The sequence below is a fragment of the Ostrea edulis genome, chromosome 2 (genome assembly GCF_947568905.1).
Source record: "Ostrea edulis chromosome 2, xbOstEdul1.1, whole genome shotgun sequence".
Lineage (NCBI taxonomy): Eukaryota > Metazoa > Mollusca > Bivalvia > Ostreida > Ostreidae > Ostrea > Ostrea edulis.
The window spans coordinates 62,312,943-62,337,823 of record NC_079165.1 but is presented as its reverse complement, the minus strand read 5'-3'; the positions used below and the strand labels follow the sequence as shown (position 1 = coordinate 62,337,823).

Below are 24,881 nucleotides of genomic sequence, written 5' to 3'. Positions count from 1 at the left end.
CGTTGGTTGGTTTTACGTTCCATCGAGAATATTTCACTCATATGGAGACGTCACCATTGCCAGTGAAGGGCTGCAAAATTTAGGCCTATGTTCGGCGCTTACGGCCTTTGTGCAGGGAGGGATCTTTATCGTGCCACACCTGCTGTGACACGGGACCTCGGGTTTTTCGGTCTCATCCGAAGGACTGCCCATTTAGTCGCCTCTTACGACAAGTGGTACTGAGGACCTATTTTAACCCGGATCCCCACGGGAATACACCTGGCTAAATATTGAAGTGAGTCTATTTGTTTATTGACCAAAGGAGCCCTGTGGCTCATAGGTACACTGTGTACAATACAGGCAAATGGCAGAGGATTCAAAATTATTACAATATGTAAACATATATTATCAGACAAATAAATTTAGAAACAAATAAATCTAAGCAACGACAAAATAAACATCATTAATGACAGTTAACAGATAGTGCTTCTCTTTGTTTAGTAGCTTTCACTAAATACTAACAAAGCTTATGAATAGTTTTAAAGTTATATACACTAAAAAGTTCTACAAGTTTGAAAAAGGAAGGTTTTTTGTAGTAATAAGGTTTGATATATTTTTCACGTGAACCAAACAATGCTGGGCATATCAAAACGAAATGAAATTCGTCTTCTATTTCCTGCAAATAACAAAATGAGCATTTGCGTTCGATTCTAGGTAAATTTTTGTACCTTCCATTTTCAACATTCAAAGAATGTGCAGAAATTCGATATTTGCATAGTAATTACTTTTCCTTGTGTGACAATCGCTTTACAAGATATCTCTGTAAACCAAATGTATCAATTATTTCTTTGTATAAAATACATTTCAATGAAATTTCAAAAGCACTAAAACAGATTTGTATAAATGCATCGGTAAGACGCTGTTCCACAAGAAAAGAAAAATAATTAACATACCAACATTTTGCTGTTCCCAAGAAGTTCCAAGACCCAAGAATAAAGTTCTTTTCTAACTGAATTCAACCAGTTTGTGCAGTTTTCCTTTTGAGTATTGTATTCAAATAGCAATTGTTCATAACATGTTTTTAATATACAATTATTTGTATTAAGCAAATTACACCAATATTTCAAAATTCGAAGTTTCCTTTGGATATACATTGGACATCTGCCAAATTCAAAATAAACCAATAGATTATTTGAAGATTTTCGAAGCAACATAATTTTCTTCAAAAATTTACATGTACTTGCTCAATATTTGAGGCTTTATGAAATCCCCACGTTTCACATCCATAATGAAGAACATAACTTACATATGTATCAAATAAAGAAAGTGTAGTCTCAACATTTAAATAATTCTCTTTCACCCTTCTCCACAAAGAGAATGTACATTTTTTAGCTTTGGTTGCAATTGATTGCTGCGTACAGTCAAATTTACCGTTGTATTTAAAATCCACACCTAGATACGTAAATACGTCAACAATATCAATCTCAACATTATTGTAAAAACACTTTTCAAAATCTCTAACTTTACCACCATTTTGAAAAACTACCATTTTTGTTTTGCTGATGTTTACCTCTAATTTCCAGTCATCTGTATATGACTTTAAAGTATCAAGCATTTTTTGCAATCCCTGTACACTTTCTGAGAAAATAACAGTATCATCCGCATATAAAAGTAAAAATAGATTCAAATTCTGAAGCGATAAACTTTCACAACCACTAATGAGCATTTCTTTCTCTAAATCATTGATAAATAATGAAAATAGCATGGGCGAGAGAGATCGCCCTGCATAAGACCTGTTTGTAAAGAAAAATATTCAGACAATTGACCATTAACTTTCACACAACTTTTCACTTCACTATACATAGACTTAATAATATTATATAATTTCCCGTTAATACCATATTTCATTAGTTTATACCACATCCTACTATGTTCAATACTGTTGAACGCTTTTCTATAATCTACGAAACAACAATACAGACGTTTTTTTCACTCAAAGTCTTAGCAATCAATGAGTATAGAATAAAGATAGCATCTCTAGTTCCCGGACCAGGTTTAAAACCGAAATGTGCATCACTAACAATTGTATTTTCTTCACTCCATGCTAGCAAACGTTTGTTCAAGATAGATGTAAACAATTTTGATAAATGACTTAATAGAGTTATCCCCCGATAGTTATCTGGGTTATTTTTATCACCCTTTTTGTATATTGTGACCAAGCAGACGGGTAACAACCTGCATCTAAAATAGCATTAAATAGCTCAGAAGAGGCGAGAAAAATGTTGAGAAGTTTTTGAAAAATTCATTAATAACATTATCAAAACCAGGTGACTTATCTACCTTAGAGTCGGAAATAGCAATAGTTATTTCGTCTATTGTTTATCCAATTCTTGATAGATTGACGGTTCGGATACCTTCGGCAAGTCTATTACATGGTCTGTCTGATCACTCGCAGCAATGTTTTTGAAATATTCATAAAAATCATTTGTCATTATAGTTGTATTTACTTTATTCCTAGTGCCTTTGAACATGCGGTTAAAAAAATTGGGGTTAGAAACGCGAAGCATCTCTAGTTGGTTTCCCTCGTGTCGTTGATACTAGTATATGTACGTTAGCATGTTGACTAGCTTGAATATTCTGTCCTAATCCTCGCCTGCTGCGCTTGCTACAAAGCACAACTGATAATAGATATATTGCATCAACTCATTTACAATTGCAAATTGTGAAATTGGTAAAAGACAATTAGAAAGAATTCGTTATACATGTGCATGTATATAATTGTATTCAGTCACAGGCAATTATATCGCTTGGGTTCGAATTTACTATTAAAGAGTAAAGGTATAGAACTCTAAATATAAGGTACCCAAGTTCACCGGTGTAAAAACAATAAACCAAATGGTATAAAATTCTGTATTCTAATATATTCCTACATAATCAATCTACCAAAGTTCATCCCGAAATTCCGTATCCTTCTCACGATATGCAGACATGAATTAGGAAAAATGCCTATTATTTTTTGGTCGAATTTTAGCTGGGCCCTGACACTATTCGACTAAGCAGAATGTCTGAGCATTGCAACAATTTATTACATAGAATGTGTAGCATCAGATATCATTAATGTTATCCTAATTCATAAACTGAAGTCCGTAATAGCTCCAAGTGATTGACAATTGTAAAACCGTCTGCACTTTCACTTAGCACAGCCATTTTCACCGGTGCAACCAATTACCCATAAAGGATTAAAGAACCCATAACGATTTAGAGACTCAAATACTAATTTTTAACAATGAAAGATGAAGATAACGAACAGAGATCAATCTCATAATTCCTTTAAGCAAGACACACCAGAGGCGGGATCAGATGCCTAAGAGGAGTAAGCATCCCCTGTCGACCGGTCACACCCGTCGTGAGCACTATATCCTGATTTCTGAGGAGAGAAGCTGATCAGAAACCCTTGACTTGGGAAGATGCATCAAATGCGACTTTTGGTGAAATATCGAGTCCGAAACGTACGATTAAAACTAAATGATAAATTTTCTTTAGAAAATTTGTGACGCAGTTTGCGGCACACAGTTCTGGCAAATTTGTGACAAACAATTCTGGCAAACGGATACAAAAATTACAATACAAGGTTAATTATCATTAATGATAAGAAATAACGTCAGTCCAGATATCCAGCCGAGCCGAATCTCCGCCGAGATGAACCGTAGCTCAGTACTAATACCGGTCGTGCAGTGGTAGAGCCTTCGCTTCGTAACTGTGAGGTCATGAGTTCGATCCCCGCTTAGTCGAACCTGAGACGTAAACATGGGTAATGATTGCTCCTTCGCCAAACGCTCGGGATTTAGGATTGAGAATCACGGGTCTTTCAGATATGACCTTAAAAATGGAGGTCCCGCGACGCGAGAGGCATTGGAACGTTTGAAAAACTCTCACTGCAACGGCCTGAGGCTAAGTATAGGTCTAAATTTGTGGAAACTTACCTACAACTGGTGACGTCTCTATATGAATGAAAAACTCTCTGTGGAACACAAAACAAACAAAGAACCATGTTCATTTGACTCTGGTCTTGTAGACTATGTATATGATAATTCTCAATAAAATAATAATGTGTTACTTGCATTCTTAACATGAAACATTACCTTTCAAACTAAAAAAAAAAAAAAAACCCTCTTCGCTACAGGCGTAGCAGACACAGCAACAATTCAATAAGCTATATCGTCCTACGGAGAGGCAAAAATTTCAAATATTTTGAATGTTATACAAAATTGCTTGATAAAGAAATGTGCTGATGAAAAGGAAATAAAACGAAGTAAGCATGTTGCGTATACTAGAAATATGCTTACATTCTCACCATTTATGTATAACCACATGGAGTAGTAATTATCTTTCATATATAATTAAGAAATAAAATATACGTCTGCGTCGGTGTTTCAGGTAACGATTACGACTTTCACCTGAAAATAAGAATGATGACAGTCATATTGTCATGTCGTTTGTATTCAGTGAAGCGTACAAATGTGATTTCGATGTAAGTTTAACAGTAATTATAACGCCATCTCTATCGCCACTAATTGTTACATGGAATACCATTTGTTTTCCTCGCCGTAATTAAATAAGTTTGTGCTCTATCAACTGCCGACGCTTGCCAACATGACTTTCTCTTCAATATTGAATGAAAAATGCAGTTTGGTGATAGGTCTTTTAATCTGTATGTTCAGTGATCTGGAGTTTTCAAAATCCCAAGGTACGTGAGACTATTGATATTATTCTTGGTACTGGCAAATCATAGAGGCTTTTAGTTTTCTTATGTAAAAAGACAATTTGTAACTTTATATCACATTGATTAGCATTTGATATTTGAGTTTCTCTCACGATGGTGAGATCTCTTAAGTTTTTCCTATCTTATATTACAAGGAAAGAAACTTCGACTTATCAAAATTCATAATTTGTCTTACGATTATATCCGTTTTGACTACAAACAGAACATTTGAATAAAAAACTATAATTAATGCATTGTTAATATTCTTTATCAGACATTCATTGTGTATTGTAGTACGAAGCTATACGTAAAGAAATGGTTTCAAGATTAATTTTGATAATTTATGACCATACACAAATGTATTCTACACAAAATCATTATAATACCAAAAATGTTTCTTACACAGCATTAACGTCTGGGAAATTTGAACGGACATATAATTTAATTTACGCAGAAAAGAGATGTTAAGATGATTGATAGAGTTTATAATATGGTATCATCAATTATTCTATATTCAAGTCTTCAAAGTCTCATTATGCAAACTTTTGATTAGACAAACTACACGTCAAAAGAGTTCTAATTTAATCTGACCACAAAGACTGAAAAGACAAAACAAAATTGATAATCAAACCAAGACGGTAAATATGAAACTTTTTGATTGAGAAAAGGTAGCTAACAATAATGTCCTTTCCAATCAAAGAAATGTGTATGGTGTTTAAGAACATTTTGCAAGACGGAAGCAACACGAAATATTGTAGGCATATTTTAGATGTTCATGAATTTGATTTGGAGCTAAGTCACACCTGTACTTTACCTATAGCGTGCTATTCTGGGAATAACCATAATCAAAATTACAGTTATATTGCACTCAGTAGGGCTTCTAAACTCTTTAAGTATCAGAAGAAAATCCTGAATTCACTGACATCTTTTCATGGCCCCTTTTGTTGGTTTTTTTGCTTAATTATGAATGTCTTCAATATTTTTCTTTTAGATACAATAGATAACGGATTGATTATATCGCAACTTCCCAATCTATTTTCTTCCGGATCCTTAACAACATTACCAGGCAGCATTGATGCATTTAAAACTGCATCCATTTTCCCTGTCAGGAACTTTAATTTTCATCAAACAACAGAAATAGTGAGCATAGCGACGGATGCTAACGACAGAAAGATCTACCTCTTAGATGGAAATACTCGTAGTTTGTACAAAATGAACAACTTTAATGTGTGGTTGAACGACTCCTCTCAATCCATCACTTTGTTACATGAAGGTATATCCAAAACATCAACGAAACTGGCTTACGATTGGTTGACGAAAAATATTTACTGGACGGACGAATATTACAATTGGATTGGTGTTCAGTCAACAAACGATTCAGATTCGTCCATGTTTCGGGTTCTAGTGGAGAGTGGTCTTTCTAAACCACTGGCCATTGCAGTGGACCCTCTGGTTGGGTAAGCTCAAGCGACATACTAATGGTAACTGTCACCATTTCACCGCGTCCAAATTTACCCTCTCGCAAAACATAATAAATTGTACCATTAATTCAACTTGACCCATTGATAATACTAGGAGAAGATCAGTCAACTATTATACACATTCGACGCGATGACATTCCGGCATTTTCCTAAACAAGTTATATATATAAATCTCCACTAAATATAGAAAACAAGGGCAAAAGCGGCTGGAGATTAGAATTAGAATTTATAATACCTTCAGAATTTGAATTTATGATACCTTCACATGGTTCCATGCAGAAAAGATCTTAAGTTGCCTTTCATGTTTTATAATCCTGTTCTGTGATGCACCTTTATGTTTTCTGTAAGATACAAACAAGGAATTCAGAACTGTCACCCAGCAGGAAGCACGCGATATCAATGAGACATTTCCTGAAATGAAACTACACATTTTGTCGAATAACATAAAAACCTGTAAGTAATGCATAATTTTTAGGACAGTAAGAGAGAAAAAACCCATGCAGATCGTCATTTTAATCACGGAATGTTGAGAGATACAAGGATTCAAAGTCTAATACAATACAGATCAGTGACTGACTATACTGTAGATAATACAGACAGTCGTACAACATGTTAACAGGCATGCACATAACCACTCTCCTTGTAATACCTTATTAATGGGAACGTAAAAGAATTAATTATGAATGATAAAACAATCATTAAACAAAATAAACATAAACCTATTTTCCTCCATTGCATAATGAACTTGATGACAAATGAATGACACACCCTGCAATGCATTTACATTCTTAAGTAACAAAGAAAAGATGATTTTGAAATCCATAGACCATAATGTATATTTCATAATGATTGAAAGGCTCTCCAATCACTGCAAACTTGTCATCCATGCATTGCTATTCTTTGCACTTGAATATTACAGTTTATATTTAGACTCAATCGCTTATAAAATTTGCGTAATAGTGAGTCCGGGTTCGTTGTGAAATCCAAACGATACATGAAAAGTACACAAAAAACTGGAGTGCTCAGATCTTTGCCAAGACTGTACAAGCCCCCCCCCCCCCCCCCCCCCCCCCCCCCCCCCCCCCCCCCCCCCGGCAACTTTTCATATCCATACATGTAAATCTTTCTCAAAAGTTAATCAGCTGTCTTTAAAATTATGAATAAAATGCAATCTGTAATTTGGCAATTTTGTCCACAGATAGACATACACATACATAAGTACATGTACACAATCATAAACACTAACATTTAAAATTGTTGTCGTTAACGACACGTCTAACGTCATCACATACATAAGTACATGTACACAATCATAAACACTAACATTTAAAATTGTTGTCGTTAACGTCATCACACCTGTATGGTTCTTGTTATGTTGAGAGCTAACCTAAACATGACAAGTTCCAAAGTGACCCGTGTATCGCCAGTCATCCTTCACCTTCGGCCCCTGCGGACCCGTGTTACAACACAGATATACTATTAACGGCGATAGTACGCGCAAGCATCGCACCGTGTGAACGCGGTCAACGGAGAAACCAAACTGGACAGTTTTGAACTAAAACGCCTAAATTCTGACATAAAGGTATCGTAAGAGGGAAACATATTGTAAAATGCTGTTTACTTTAATTGTTCATTGATCTAGACAACAGACATTGTTTTTATTTTCTCATTGGACACCACCTATAGGGCAAATAACACGATACGATCCCAATTCTTAATGAAAAAGTGAATCTCTGGAGAGATAAACGAATATAGATTGTAATGAACGTCACGGTAGTTCAAACGAAAGATCTATTTTTATTGCAGTCCAGACGACCGGGCTGCTCTCTCTCTCTCTCTCTCTATCCATGTATGTGTGTGTGTTTGCGAGATTGTGATGGGGAATTTGACAGGAGAAGTTACATAATATATGTACATGTATTATGAGTGTGATAAGTCATAAATGAGTATGCAAGCTATTTATGAAATTCAAAGGTCGGTGCTATGTGATCAGAAAATAAATGTTATAGATAGATAGATAGCACTAAAAACCAAGAACACCCAATATTCAAAGTGTTCGATCTATATATATATATATATATATATATATATATATATATATAAAAGCACGAAAACCCAACAACACCCTACTTTCTTAAAGTGTCGGGTCTGAGAAGATACAAGGCCAGTAAAGAAATTTATAAAAGCACTGAAAAGGCCACGACACTGTTGGTTATTTGAAACTCAAATTTTCGACGCAACCCGCGTCTTTATCAAGAGACATATATTACATAAACAAATAACACACACCACGAAAAACGACAAGTATCAATAAACTACATTGGTAATAATAATAATAATCCAACAGTGTGTTATTCTTGTTACCAATATAAGAGACCACGGTTTACCTTCAATTTGAAAATTTTAGGGGGGGGGGGGGGCAAGCTCCCTCCCCTTAAATCCGCTAATGAGATATGACTAAGTTGTTGCTGTTATGGACACGGTTTTTCCATCGTGAATCAATGCTCGAGCGATTTCTTTTACTAAATGACTTTTACCAGTACCACTCTGCCTCAAAACCAGTATAGAATGGCCATTCTTCACCTTGTCGAAAATAAGCTGTTGCGTTGTTGTCAACGACATGACGTTTACCTTCCAGTTTGTGAGTTTACTTAGTAACCAATCAAATTACGTTCTAATATTTTGATCTTACGACCGGAAGTTGTTGTAGTAGATGAATCGTCTGAAACTGTTAAACGGTAGGAATCGATGAATAAACATGTAGTTTACAGACATGGGGCTTCGTGTAAGGTGCTGACAACGATATACCAGCAAGGACAATGCCTATTAAAGCGACTTATATCACAAAAGTGAGGATGAATAGCGAACTAATCGTAAAATGAGACTTGAAGCGAGAAGTGTCCAAAATCTAGTTAGGTACCTTGTTGTATTATCATGTATGAAACAAGTGCCTGTGCTTCGGCCGCATTTAACTTCTTCAAAAATACTATGTGAAGCAAACCATTGATAAATCTTCACGTTTTTATATCGAAGCTTATTTCTCTCTCTCCGGTCAGTAGATCATTCTGGCAGAATAAGGTTATAGTTCACATAGTTCACGTTTACCTGATCAGGATATGGGGCTCACGGCGGGTGTGACCGGTCAACAGGGGATGCTTACTCCTCCTAGGCACCTGATCCCACCTCTGGTGTGTCCAGGGGTCCGTGTTTGCCCAACTATCTATTTTGTATTGCTTGTAGGAGTTATGAGACTGATCACTGTTCGTTATCTTCACCTTGCATATTAGATAATATTCTATTGCCATTAAGTAGTTTTCATCTCCGAAGAAAAAAATAAGAATAGTTCACCTGTAGAATATATTCAATTACAATTATAGATTTTTTTTTTTTTTTTTTTTTTTTTTTTTTACATAAATATGAATATAGTCTATTTTAAATTGTACTTTGCATTAGCCCTTTGTAAGTCATGTACATAAAATAGGTTTCAAAGACATAATAATATCAATATTCATATATTTACATTTCCAATGTTTTCGCTTTTGATATCTTTACAAATCGTAATGACAGCCATTTCCTCATACATGCTTTCATTGTAAACAATGTACGTATGACTCTTGATAAATATAGTTAGTCTCTTTCAAAGAGTAGGAATTCAAAAGAAAAAAAGCAAATTTAGGGTGGGGTCATTTAAAAAGCTTCTTATCAAGAACCACTGGGTCAAAAGACTGAAAATTTACATGAACACTTATTTACAAAGTGTAGATTCAAGTATCTTCAAATCATGGTCCCCAGGGGTAGGGTGGACCCACAATAGGGTATTAAAGTTTGAGATGGATATATATAGGAAAAAATCTTCTTCGGACCTTGATACATAGTGTATGAAAAGGGTGCTATATAAATATGGTATTATTATTTATAAGTCATATTACTATACAAACATCCCCGTGTTGCGCATAATCAAATTTGTTAAGATTGTGGTTCCGGGAAGTAGAGTGGGGTCACAATAGGGGATTAAAGTTTTACATACAAATACATTTTGTAAATGGAAAAATATTTATAAATATTCTAAAGAACAACAGGAGCATGGTTAATTATATTGATGTGCAGGCATCCCTAGGTGGTACAAATTAAAGTTTCTTTGAATTATGGCCCCTGGAAGTAGGGTGTGACCACAATAGGGTAAAGTTTTTTAATGTATAGGGAAACATTTTTGAAATATTCATCTCAATAACAGTAATATTAAAATGCAAGCATCCCCAGGTAGTGCAGATCAGCTTTGTTTCAGTCTTGATCAGTAGGGATAGGCTGGAGACACAATAGGGGCTCAAAGATTTATAGAAGAATATATAGAGAAACATCTTTAAAAATGTTCTTCTCAACAACAGCAGGGCCATGATTAGTTATATTGATATGCAAACATCTTCAGGTAATTCATATTCAATTTTGTTCAATACAAGGTCCAGGGGTAGGGTGGGCCACAATACATCAAATTGTTATGTGGGAATGTGCAGGAACTTAATTAAAACAAGTCTTTTCAAGAGTACCAGGGCCACACTAAATTATATCAAAATACAAATGTTTCTTAGGTGCGTGGTTCAATTTTTTTTTAATTCAAGTTATTAACCCTGGGTTAGGTTGGATCTTTTACACAATGAATGTATACATGGAAGAACATCCTCTCCTGAACAGCAAAGTCATGTTAGTCATATTTGGTATTGGGGCATCCATAAGTTGTGTGAATTCAAGTTCGGTTATGTCATGATTCTTTGGGACTAGGCTTGAGTCACGAGATTGGTTAAAAATTTTCATGGAAATAAACATTAAAAAAAAACCAACCCTTTTATAAATCACAACTGAACAAGAGCAGGACAAAAGTGACTCGGGTGAACGATGTGACCCACAGGCCTCTTTTTATTTCAATGAAATAAACAAATCCCACATATTTTTGAATGTCAGATCACTGAACATTATAGATGAACCTTGTATCATTTAAAAATACAGGAGAGAGGATTGGAAGTCTTGTGGTACAGCAATCTAATTAAAATTAGATGTTGGATCCGCTCGCATACTCGCTACACAAACATCTAACAACATCCCGTAGAGGGTCACGTCAGAGGTCAAATTCAATTGACCAATGAAATCACCGCTGGCAAAATCATTGAATGTTTGTTGAAGCCGATAAGTCTAGAGTGATACCGAATTTGACCTCTGACGTGACCCTCTATGGGATGTTTTTAGATGTTTGTGTAGCGAGTATGCAAGCGGATCCAACATCTAATTTCAATTAGATTGGTGGTACAGAACAAAAGAAGTAAATATGGATATGTTCAATAAAAGACATTACACATTATTATTGTTTTAAAAAAACACCTTACGTATGAATATTTAAAAAAAAAAGGCAAAGAAGCATGTGGTCACTGACAAAACCTGTGTGAACTTTCTTACGTAATCTGACACAGATTTAGTGAACAGTTTCTTTTTTCAAAGTTTGTCTATCATATGTCGTTTACATAGTGGGAAACTTCCAGTATATTCAAATTAACAACAGTTGATACATTAATTTACCCGTGCGACAATTGATGGAAACAATGTTTTCTTGTTTTTATAGAAGTTACTGACACCTAAAGTAAGTCTTCCTGAGACAAAATTAAGGTTTGGAAACAAATATATGTGAATGTTCTCCGATTAAGTATATGCAAGGTCGTTTGAATTCTTCTTTGTACCGGACTGTGCTTAAAACCTGCTCAGTCAAAATAGATTATAAAAAAAATGAAATGTAAAAACACATCAAACATTTAAAACAATTCATTTATTTCACAACTTATAACTCGAAGACAGGTCAGAGAGATTGAGTTTGCTAATTCATTATGTATATATGTAATTGCATGTTGCATGTGAAGGAAATAAATGTGCCACTGTCAACTTTACCGAGTGAAAAACTTGGTATGAAACATAAAAACGTTTTGATTTGCAGATTAAGAAAGTTATTCAAAATAACGGACGCAATGTATTCAACAGGCGGAGTATTGGTAGTTTAATCAAATAAAAACTTGATTTCGAGTAATATGAAAAAGGATGATTTGTATTTATGCTAAAAGAATTTTGGCGAAGAATAGTTGCGACAGACAGAAGAAATATTTCGGAGCCGTGTTATTAATTTAGTATTCAGGCAATAACAGTACAATTTAACCATTGTGGATACATTTAATTAGTATCGGAATAAGAAAGGTATGCTTGGGATATTTGATGACATGAAACACCACTTCATTAATTGTTCTTTCATTTTAAGATATCTATTTTGGTCGGAACACGACGAAACAGGAAAAATAGAACGTGCTACTTTAGCTGGGGAAGAACGTGAAATCATAGTGACGGGGGCAGTTTGGATTCCGGATATGGCAGTAGATACTGAAAGTCAAACTATCTACTGGATCGACATTCAGAGAAATACAGTGGAAAAATGTGATTATAATGGAAAAAACCGGAAAGTTGTACGAAGGTCAAAGTTCACCAGTATTACAATGAGTGGTATTACCGTCTATAAGGTATATTCAAGAATACATATCTAGGTTATTTGTGTCAGGGAGGGGGTTATCAAATCAATAGATACCAGGGGGCAATTTTTGTACAATCGTTATCGTCTTTTATTTCTTATATTCATATTTTGTAACCTATTTTGTTTATGTCAGTGATTTTATTGAGAAATATAATGCCGTGAAGCAGGATAGAATTATTACCAATTAAACATGTGTGACTCCTAAAACAAAAATATTCCAAAATTTAATGCACCATGCAACCATAAAGATATCTTTCTGAAATACCAAACACTAATCTGTTCTGTTTATTTAGCAATTGCTCTAATGTAATAAGGTCTTTTACTTTTTAAAATTCTAAAGGACTTGGTGTGTGTGACCGAGTATCATTCCTACTTAGTCACGTGTTTAGACAAAACAACAGGAGATAACAAATGGATGCGCTACTTCCGGTCGCGCACGCCATGGGCCATCAGCGTGTATGATAAGACTACTCAAAAACTCATTGATCGTAAGTATTTCAATCTTGAATTCAATAGAAACAATGGGTCTGAAATACTCAAGTAAACATGTAATTTGAAGACTGTTCAATTAATCACTGGCATTTTTTATTTAGATAGCTGTAAAACTATGAAATGTCAACATTTTTGTGTGAATACCCCCAACGGAGGAAAATGTATGTGCAAGTCTGGTTACCAGCTAGCGAGTGACGAGGTTACATGTAGAGGTAACATGACTGTAATTTTAAAAAAGAAAAGAAAACTTGTGCGATTTTTTTTATAAATTTCCTGCAATATATTCTACAGCATAATTAGATACATATATATGATTTTTTTTATTCTGCTTTTATACATTGTAGTTGATCACTATTTGTTCCCCAAAGGATTGTTCATTGCAAATAAGACAGACATCTGTATGTTGGATATCCGGGTGATTACCAGTTTGTCACACGAACCTAAATGTCTTCCAGTCAAGCCAAAGTCAGTCAGGCTCCTCGCCACTTCCGCTCTGGACAATCGCCTTTATTTCACCGACAGTGGTTTTCTGTACTCTTTTAACTTTGTCACAAACAAAACTTCATCGCATACACGTGTCGGAAAAGTCGCAGGTACAAAATACTATACTGATATTGCAAATTCGAATTGTTACTATCATACTGACAAAGCCTAAAATCAAAAGAAAAATATTACCTAATTACCCATGACAGAACAAATGTAACCAAGACGGTAAAGCAAAAAAAAAATAATTAAAAGAAATGTACGATGTATGGTAATAACTGTTAAAATCAGTGTAGCCAAACAAACATGGCGGCCATCTTGTAATTCATATCTGTTAAGATAAGACCACTGTTATAAGACCGTTTTACCAAGTTTAGAAATATCCAGAGAAAACCTCAGAAAAGCATGTACATTTGCAATCTAAAACAATAGCGAACTCCGTCAGGACCACAGTAGATGTACACTGTATTTCTGCCATGCGTACAAATAGCCTATTATAAACCATGGAGCAAAATCTTTTAGCACATGGACAGCATTGCCATCTGAAAAGTATTCCTAACATATTTCACTGACACATTATAACCTTTATCATTATCGAAGGTTAGAAATGTCGGCCATTTTGTGAATCATATCATTAGATAACTCCGTAATAGATGTTTTCTATTTACATGTAAATACTAGAAGTTATAATATTTAGCTCACCTGGCCGAATGATAGCGCGAGCAGTTACCCTATTCCTGATGTTGAGGAGTGTTGGGACTGAAATGTGTTTTAGATTAGATAGGAGGAAAGTGGACGCCTTCTCCAGAAAGGCGATGCGACCCGAATGACGTGTTATGGCTAAGTAAAAAGCGACTCGTTCTCTAGAAAATTGTATTTTAATCACCTTACCTGGTACAAATGTGCCTTTAGTGATCCAAAATGATTTCCCCCGTAATTTTCGGAGTGATCCAATTACATTAGGGGGGGGGGGGGGAGTGGGGGTCCTTCGTATGTCTTAACGCCGAGTCACCACCATACTTTGTACATATATATTTGTTTTAGAGAAAGTACTTAATATTTGCAAGTCAATGAATCTATTTTTCCATTGAATCTAAAACATTTTTTTCATGATGGTTTCTAAAATTTCATTCTTCGCTACATTTTCGTCAAATTTGATGAGATGGTGTAAAATTAATCGACATACTTTGAAAATTGCAATGACTTTTGATTAATTTGCCTTAGCAGTGTGTTGTACATTTCTCAATTTTTTCATACTCTAATCTTATGATACACAATTTAGGAAAGGATTCCTATAAGTGTAAATAAAAGTCTGGGGGTTATCGAAGATACATACAGGTATTTTGTTATATGTTAATTTTATACACACTTTCCATTAAAATACAGGACTTACGTTCGATTGGATAGAAAATATGCTATACTGGAGTGATTCAAAAAGCATCAGTGTGTTTTCTGTGGCATCAGAGATTGTCAACAAGGTTATAAATAACACAGAGAACCCGTCCTACCTTACCGTCTGTCCTTACCACAAGTGAGTAATTTCATGTGACATATTATACATTGTATATAGTCTATATTAAATATTTCACAAGTGCTTCGAAAGAAAGAAGGGCGATATTTTGCAGGAATCAAGTTTAGCAAGATATTGGGTAACATTTCACAATTTATATAGTGACACCTAATCGAAAGGATGTAATTCTTTTTCTACAAACGTCATAAAATCATACATTGAAACATTCATTGTGTTGAAATTTCAAAGAACATTAACATTAATTCTCCAACAGAGAATCGAACCCGCAATAATAAGTCCAAAAGACTATAAGCTATTTATAATAAATGTTCTAATCGATATAGCTATTCGGGACACTTGATAAAATTGAATAGAGCCAATGTAATGGCAAAAGTACCTTCAAAATGTTACCATCATTTTGTATTCTGTCTATCATTAGAATGTACTAAAGTAGAGAAAAATTATAATTAAATTTTAATCATGCGTCTATATTCCCCTATGAGCTCCACTGTCTTTCTACGTGAACTCGATTATGACCCGAGTGGTATCTATGACCCCTTGCGACGTCAACTCTGTTAAACTCTTTCTGTTGTCCATTTTGTTGACCTCTATGATGTCTTTTGCCTTTTGCTTCAGCAGGACCACATTTTCCCGGTGTCAACATCGTTGACCCTTATGACGACATAAAAGTGTTTCATATATTAAGTCAACATGTTTTGCAGGACGATACATCAATAAGAATGTGCTTCATATCCTTTTCAGACGTCTGTGATTATATGTCCGTCAAAAAAATCAGGCACCGTCTATAACGTAGGTGACACATGGTATGACAGTGGTCACCATTTTTTTTTATCATTCCTGAGTTGTGCATTATTACAATGTACAACATATTTCAACAATATTAACAATTTAACCCTATTACAAATATACATATAACAATTTTTAACATAGTCTGTGATTGGTGTTATGTGTATTGGGGAGGAATGAGGAGGTATAAATGTACATATCTGGTTAGAATACAGATACATGTACCTTGACCCCAATCCCCTTTATATAATGTTTACATATATTGCAGTCGATAGTTATTTGAAATGAATATTCAACATGTAATGAGTATGTGATTTAACTTAATTAATACGAGTCGTAATATGGTGAAACCGAAAGTTGGATTTGCTCTTTGCCTGATTTATCCGAGTTTTAGTCAGACGAGACGAATGCGCTTGCGTGTCTTTTCAGGAGGCTGTACTGGATCACTTCGTCCACCGCCGGGGACAGTATAGTGTCCTCCTCCTTGGATGGGAGTAACATCACCACTCTGTACACCAGTAAGGGCACTGGAGGACTGACGGGTCTGTTTTATAATGTCGGCTCTAGTAGGTATGTTCAGGGTACATGCAGTGATGAAATATAACATGACGGTTTTAGCGTGTTAAGAATTTTGCAACACTCTTCAAACCTTGTTAACCCATTTTCTGACAGGGACTAGAGAATTATAATGTTCGGTACATATCTAAAGGTAGCTTCCACCGATATAAAGGTTTGTCATAAAAGATTAACATTTTTGTAAAGATGAAAAGACTTAAACAGTAGATTGGTATTTCCGTATGTCCTATGTGCAAAATTAAACGAGATTGTGTTTTAAATTCATTTTATTGATATAGGTAATAGCTGCATGCATATGCATTGTGGTATAAATTGCCATTTTGATTTACGACTTCCGCTATATTCATTGGAGCTAGGCGTAAAAATGAAATTTAATTGATGTAGTGAATCACATTTTACGACATATATTTACGTCAATATTTTATTATGATATTTTCCCACAAATTAGGTGCAAACATTTTGAAAGTTTATAGAACGATACTGTTGTATTTTATAGCTTATTTTGGATCGACAATGAAAATTTAAAGAGTGTCAAATACGATGGATCAGACCTGCAGACGTATTTCTCCGTTAATCATGACAAGGAGCTTGTTGTATACAAAGTAAGCGACAAAAAAAAATGTCTATGAAATAAATTGATACCGTAACGAATCTCATTATATACTTTCAATTTCATCTCTTCTTTTTTCTTTAAAAGTTTGCGGGCATATATCACACGATATGTGCCCGGAAACATTCCGGCCCGCAAACATTACGTCACAATCAAATTTCTACGCCGTTAATTTTCAAATTTTTCATCTTTTACTCAGTTAAACCGATAAAGTTATTGTTAAAAATAAAATTATTGTTAGTTTCTAAATGAAATTGAAAGTATATAATAAAAAGGTTATAGACTTTGTATGGGAAATATGACGACCTCGTTTTTTGTCGCGAACGGACCTCGCAAGCTCGGTCCGTCTACGCGCCAAAAAACTCGGTCGTCATATTTTCCCATACAAAGTCTATAACCTATAAATATATTTTATCGAATTAGAATTATAGCATTAATTGTGTCAAGGTAGCGATGGAAATGATATCGAAGATTAAAGAACAGAATTAAATTTCTGTTTGTCATCATAGGACTACAGCTTATCCACAACTACCGAAAACGAGCTCCATTCGGCATCCCTCGCGTCTCGCCGAATCGAGCTGATGGTTGAGCTCGATGGGTTCGGAAAACTTACTGGGATGGCGGTATATGACCCTGGACTTCAGAAAATGGAGAAAGGTAGTTGAAAACATAGCTGCAATATTTACATCTAAGTCAGCCAAAATAAAACTCATTGTCACACAACTCTACTGAATTTCTTTAGTATTGTAAGTTCCTGTGTTTTTAATGCTGAAATTTTAAATCGTTAACTTCGTTAAGGACACGCAACAATAATTCCTAATCAACGTCATCAATTAAATACTGTTGCGATATTCATTACTAAGTGTTCTTTTTTACTTTTAACTTTCAGCACTCATTTACACTTATGCAAAATAGCATTAATTATATGTTCACTGAAGATTTCGTGTATATATTCAATACATGTATATCGTTAGAGATAACTTTTTATGGATTATTCTGCATATTCTTCCAATCTTTGATATCCAGGGCCCTGTGATTTACATAACGGAGGGTGTGAACACATTTGCTTACCAAAGGGAACATTCAGGAAGTGTATATGTGCTTTTGGATATCAATTGGAATTGAATGGAGTAAACTGCTCGAGTGGTAAATAAATGGACACAGCTCGTTCGCTCTCTCACTCAATCTTTCTCTTTCACCAAACTCCACACAACCAAAGAAATTATTTATATATAACTTTCATCTTTCTTTTTTACACACAACCTAATTCACCATCTAGATAAATTTCATCACTCTCTTTCTTAATCACTACGTAATACCATATCTTACAGTTGCCGTGAAGAATAACTACATTCTAACAGTTGACTTCACCCACAAGAAGATTTACCAGATATCAACACAGTCAGCCGTGGTGTCTGCATTGGATATTCAAGAAGACTACTCACCGGCACGCGCTATCGTTCATGATGTGACCTCCGACATCTTCTGGTCGGATTACAGACATCGACAAATTAAAAAAATGTCTATGGACGGCAAAAATGTCACCACTGTTTTAAATCTAGGTAGACCTCATTACATTTGGTTGCACAATAAGAATGTGAGACAGAGAGTACACCAAGTATTCTGTTTATTACTAAACACAATATATGATGCATTTTGTAGGTTCCTTTACTCCGTTCGGGATTGCGCTTGACTATTCCACGGACCTTCTATATTACGCTGCCGTTCTCTCCGGATTGACAAGTGCTTCTTTTATCGGTGTTGTGGATCCATATACAGGAATTGACCGCCGGGTCATCACTGACCTCGCAGCCGCTTATGAAGTTGTTCTATATCCATCAGAAGGGTAAAATCTATTACAAAAGTGAATATAATAATGCTATATTTGTTTCCTTGATATTTTAAATGGTTGATAGAAAGTTCTGCAAATTAAGATTAGTCGCACCTGACGGAGCCTCTACTATATGGCTTACATAGAAGGCCGTTTGCAAACGGCATATCTTTTACTTTCATTGATATATTATAATAGTGTGAATATATTACGAACTAGGATGTATGGTCAATATATGTGGTTATTGTAATCATGTGAAATAATATCAACCTCAGACACGTAGGTAATATTGACTTCGCAAGATCGGTCAAATATACCTGCATATGTGTTATGTGATTGTAGGTACCTCTTTTATACGGACAGTGGTGATGTGCCTTACATCGGGAGAGCATCTATGGATGGTTATTTTAAAAGAGCAATTGTAGCCACTGGTATCCGCCAGATCAATGGGCTGGCTATTGACTATATTTGTAAGAAATCATATGTATGAAGTTAACATTCGTAATATTTATGTTGAATATACTCTCAATCTAATATTTGAATTTTTTGGTTTACCTAAAAGGAAGCATATTCCTTCTGTTTCTTCTTTACGTAGCAAAACGTCTTTACTGGACCGATGGCGTTAAAGACACAATTGAGCATTGCGATTTTAATGGCGAAAACAGAATCGTTCTATTGACCGATGAACAGGCTCACTTAGCTAATCTTGTCGTCTCCGGAAGTTACATCTACTACACCGCTATCAATCGACAGTATGTATCATGCTACTCACAATGTCGAACGGTATGGAATATTTTACAAATTATACTTTAATTATCTTTTTATCACTTTGTCCTGCAACTTGTAATTTTTCCGACTGACCTAAAGATATTGGTACATATCATTATATAAATATTTTTTCTGGAATGGATGAAAAATTATTAATAAGTTAAATTTAATTCATGTAAAAAATATCACAGTGTTTTGTTCAAAGCTGTGATTGAATGTTTACCTTAAAGCTAAGATTACAATTTGAGTACCCGTATCTTACATTTAGACGGGTGACTAAAGTGAACAAGAACTCGGGCTATAAGGTACACTGGATGATGGACTCGTACGAGTATGGCAGACTAGAATCCGTGGACACCCATCCAGGGGATTTACAGCCAGGTAATTCATTTAAACACATAACATCTGTGGCTATTTATTTTAACCAAATGGAAAGGTAATTCGAACAGGGTCAATCACGACAGAAAACGTGGAAATTGAATTCCATGTCACATCTTTCTGAACATTACAAATCATTTTTGACATAAAAGAGTGAAAAGGCGAAGATAACGAACAGTGATCAATCTTATAACTCATATAAAGAATACAAAATTTAGAGTAGGACAAACACGGACCCCTAGACCTACCTGAGGTGGCATCAGTTGCCAAGAAATAACCATCCCCTCTCGACCGCATACACCCGCCGTGAGCCCCATATTTCGATCGGGTAAACGGGATATATGTAGTCAACGTGTATAGAGAAGCAAAAAAGTAGCAATTAAAGGATGAAAAATTGTACTGAAATTTCTATCCTTTTTTCACAAAAGAAACATAACTGTTATTGAATATGGAGGTCAAAAAGTGGGGAAAACAAAGTGGGACAACAATGAGATCTGCATATGGCGTTTATATCTTTTACCTGATTCGATATACGAGAGCATTTTCTGCGTATGATCAACTTTTAAATCGAGACAGGCTAATAATGACAAACGACTTGATGTCACACGGCTTTCAACTGTCTCGTTTAAAGTCAGTATTTTGTAATTTCATGATCTGATTTGCAAATACAATCTGTCATTAAGCAGAATGCTGTCTGACGAGTTTGATATCAGTTGTTAGGCCGTTCTTGAATACAGATTGTTCCGTCTATAGGGGTGAAGGCGGGTGTGACCGGTCAACAGGGAATGCTTACCCCTCCCAGGCACCGGATTCCACCTCTGGTGTTTCCAGGGGTCCGTGTTTGTCCTATTCTCAATTTTATAATTCTTTATGGTATGTAAGACTTATACGGTACCAATTTTGATGCACCAGATGCGCATTTCGACAAATAATGTCACTTCAGTGATGATCAACCGAAATGTTTGAAATCCGAAATAACAATAAACTTGTTAGGGTTATTATAGGGGAAAAAAAGAGTGCCAAAAAGTGGAGTATATATATGGTATATATGAGATTGATCACTGTTCGTTACCTTCATTGTTTTCGTTAAGAAGAAACATACGAGTTTTTCCTAGTTTCATTGGTAAATGGGATGAATAACATTAATTCTAACCAATGTTACATGTAGTTATGTTTGACAATATTTTGCAGTGAATGAAAATTGCATAAATAATAATGGAAACTGCAGTTCGTTATGTATACCAACTCCTACTGGTTACGTATGCGCATGCGGAGATGGAATTGAAATGAAAGACAAATATACCTGTTCAAAAGGTATGTTGACATAACTGAATTTGGAATATTTCTTTAAGATAAAAAACACGTGTATGTGTACATAGATTCTTCCTAATGGTTACGACTATGGGAAGAAATGCATTTGATACTGGCTGATTTGTCTCTCAATTGGGAGGGGGACTAATTATGATAGCTCTGAAACAAAATTTCATTTCAGGAACAAAAAGGAAGCCACTAGCATATCTACGAAAAATTAACTATCTTGAACCTGAAGATTCTGAAAACCACCTTGGACCAGAGACTGACAGTCCAAGTGCCAGAAAAGTGGATGAGGGGAGTGACAAAACTCCACTTATTGCGGGGGCCGTCCTAGGGGGCGTAATTCTTATCGGTATCGGGCTTATAATTGCGTTCATATACTTCAAACGCAGGTAAATATATCTAGCAAAATGTATTTAAATCCAATTTTATTTGAATTCTATATATCAACAAGGCTTTATATCATCTTTGGAAATTCCTGTATGCTCTACTTTATCAATAAACCACAAATTTGATTTTTCTCCAACTCGCGTTCATTATTTAATCTTTTCACAAAAACATGAGATTTGTATCATTTGTGAATTAACAAAATAAACTAACAAGAGTTTAATTAAGGAAACTAGTGAATAGAAAGCGATTTCACAACATGTTATACATTTCAGATCGGTGTCAGAGTTCAGTTTAATAACATAAAAAGCACAAACTGTTTGGAAGTGATGTAACATACAATTATCATAGCAGAAAATTGATGAGCGTTTTACGAATTTATGTATCAATGAAACTGTACATTCTGACAAACCCAATGATGCCGATGAAAATTGGTAAATCCGATATAATTTCTATTCCAATGTATTATCAAATCAAAACCTAAAGCAGACTAAGTATTAATGATTTCTATTTTTAGAAGAATATCCAAATATGAGGAGCAAATAGACACACCTAAAGTCAAATTTGCAAATGATAAAGGAATTGGGAATACTGGATTTGCGGAAGAAAATCCTGATGTAAGGATCACTTCGTGAATGGAGCTCCCATTACATAGACCATACAATCTGTCATGTCATGATTCTACAATGGGTAATAAAGTATTACTAGTGTTGTATCATCATCAGGGAGCCAGAGGATTTGTATATTGTACAGGTTGTGATATGTTAAAATCATGTGTGTTTTGATAAGAGACATTTTATTTTGTAGTATATTTGTTGAAAATGTTAAAAACAGTTCACACAACAGATAGTTTTATCCTAACTGTCATAACGTTACCAAGTAATATCTTTCATTTTCTACAAGTACACTTGTCTCGAAAAACGTTTTGATTTACTAATAATGGAGGATTGATTTAAGCGACACCTAGTAAGTGTTGCCAATATTCTTCATTTCATGTATACATGTACATTTAACTTAGTGCAATTTCGAAAAAAAATTGTAATCATAATTCTCATCACACAAATATACATGTAGCATCATATCAACAAATAAATAAATTTTATATACGTTTTGTTTCTGATTTGTGTGCTTTTGTAAAAACAAAGAACACTTACATGTACACCCAATCATCAATCAGCGTGTTAGCATTAAATACGAACACTACTCCTGTGTATTAAGCATTGCAGCAGACATTTATCCGAAAACATTGGTTATCATTTTTTATTCAACACATATTGGATGCTGTGGAACAGTATACCAAGGTTTAGAAAAGAGGATATATAAACAATCTTTATATTAAAATATTTCACTCATGTATTATTTACCCCTTTATCCAGTGGATATCACTCATACAATAGTTACTGTGTCCATATACACATTTTGTGTATTCCTACGCCACATGACGTAATATAAGTTAACAATTTATACATTTGCATAGGAAATAAATCGGGGTGACAGAATTCCAATAAATCAATTGTAAAAAATGATGGGAGGTGGCACCACAGGCACCTGAAGTGTGGATATCTTGTATAGATCTTATGTACATACTCCATCCCCCTCTAGAATGAAATAATTTTATACAGAACCAGAAATGTATCCAAGATGTGTTATTTCCCCTCATAAGTCGTTCTGAATAGTCAGATTGTACCTTCTGTAAGCTTTAGAGATGATCACTTGTGAGATACTAATATATGTAAAGATGTGCTACAAATCATGTAAACAAACAGGGGGCTACCTACTTCGAGACCGATTCACGGGGTATAAACCAACTTCGAAGGAATTTCTGCGAATATCTTGTCAGGCTAATGTCTTTTATCTAAATCCCATGCCATCCGTTTTATTTGTCGTATTCTACCATTTATTTCATCATACTCCGGCTTTCATGTCCATGATGAAGGATGATGATATCTACAAACCAGTGTCGAGGTCAAGTGACATTAGTGACCTTGAACATACAAACTCATGAAAGGTGAAGATAACGATCAGTGATCAATCTCATAAATCCTATCAGCAATGCAAAATAAATAGTTGGGCAAACACGGACCCCTAGGTACAGGTGGGATCAGGTGCCTTGGAGGAGTAAGCATCCCCTGTGGACCGGTCACACCCGCCGTGAGCCTTATATCTTGATTAGGTAAACGGAGTTATCCGTAGTCAAAATCAGTGTGCCAAGCGGTATGAAACATATCAGACAGCATTTGACCCAATGATAGGTTGTGTTGACAAACTAGATACTTATAACGACCATCGAATTTGCGAAATGCTGACTTTAATCGAGACTGTTGAAACTGCGTACCATCAACTTGTTTGTCAGTAGCTAGCTTGTCTCGATTTAAAACTGACCATAGCAGAACAACCTCTTGCGTATCGAATCAGTTGAGAGATATAAACACCATATGCAGGTGATAATGGAATATTGCTACATAAATATGGGAAGTTGACGATGGAGAAGCTGAAATCATCCGGTTACAATCAAAACTGGAAAGTCAGATTGCTGTATTACGTAATAAAACGGATTGTGCTGAGAAACGTATAGTACAACTCAACAGTGAAGTTAACACTCTAGAAGAGATGGTGGAATCTAAGAACTCCCAAATCACAGAGCAGGAAAAACGACATAAAATCTTGACCACAAAGATTTATAAGCTCCAAGATGAAAGAAACCTGATACCAGCTACATCTAGCCATCAAAAGAATCATGATGATTGGCAGATCCAAAGGCCAGCACAAAACACCCAAGCTAAGAGGTACTACCCAGTACAGAATGATATCAGTGATAATGATATACGTAAGAGGTGCCCTGCACAACAGACTGTGCAACAGAATAAAAGGAACAGAGAAGAGATGAATCCTAAACGGAACTTCAGAAGAAAACAAGTTCTCCTTATTGGAACCTCAAATGTGAAGT

The 24,881-nt window shown here is 35.1% G+C and overlaps 1 protein-coding gene across 1 annotated transcript; it reads left to right on the top strand.

Annotated features, from left to right (window-relative positions):
• Window positions 1-4,425: 4,425 nt before the first annotated feature.
• On the top strand, window positions 4,426-23,040 carry LOC125678183 (low-density lipoprotein receptor-related protein 4-like). Its single transcript, XM_056154730.1, has 19 exons — window positions 4,426-4,726; window positions 5,733-6,198; window positions 12,512-12,767; window positions 13,119-13,266; window positions 13,372-13,482; window positions 13,615-13,863; window positions 15,140-15,284; window positions 16,500-16,640; window positions 17,143-17,248; window positions 17,766-17,913; window positions 18,283-18,402; window positions 18,588-18,818; window positions 18,919-19,102; window positions 19,430-19,557; window positions 19,683-19,839; window positions 20,124-20,236; window positions 21,425-21,547; window positions 21,726-21,939; window positions 22,452-23,040. The coding sequence occupies exons 1-19, from the start codon at window positions 4,633-4,635 to the stop codon at window positions 22,567-22,569; spliced, it is 3,252 nt and encodes a 1,083-aa protein (XP_056010705.1). The 5' UTR covers window positions 4,426-4,632; the 3' UTR covers window positions 22,570-23,040.
• The last annotated feature ends 1,841 nt before the right edge of the window (window positions 23,041-24,881 follow it).

Excerpts from the sequence above, each read along its gene's own strand:
- LOC125678183 (XM_056154730.1), top strand. The coding sequence starts at position 4,633 with ATGACTTTCTCTTCAATATTGAATGAAAAATGCAGTTTGGTGATAGGT. Across the intron at positions 17,914-18,282 it reads ACTTCAGAAAATGGAGAAAG|GGCCCTGTGATTTACATAAC; the intron begins GTAGTTGAAAAC and ends TTTGATATCCAG. Across the intron at positions 21,548-21,725 it reads CAAATATACCTGTTCAAAAG|GAACAAAAAGGAAGCCACTA; the intron begins GTATGTTGACAT and ends ATTTCATTTCAG.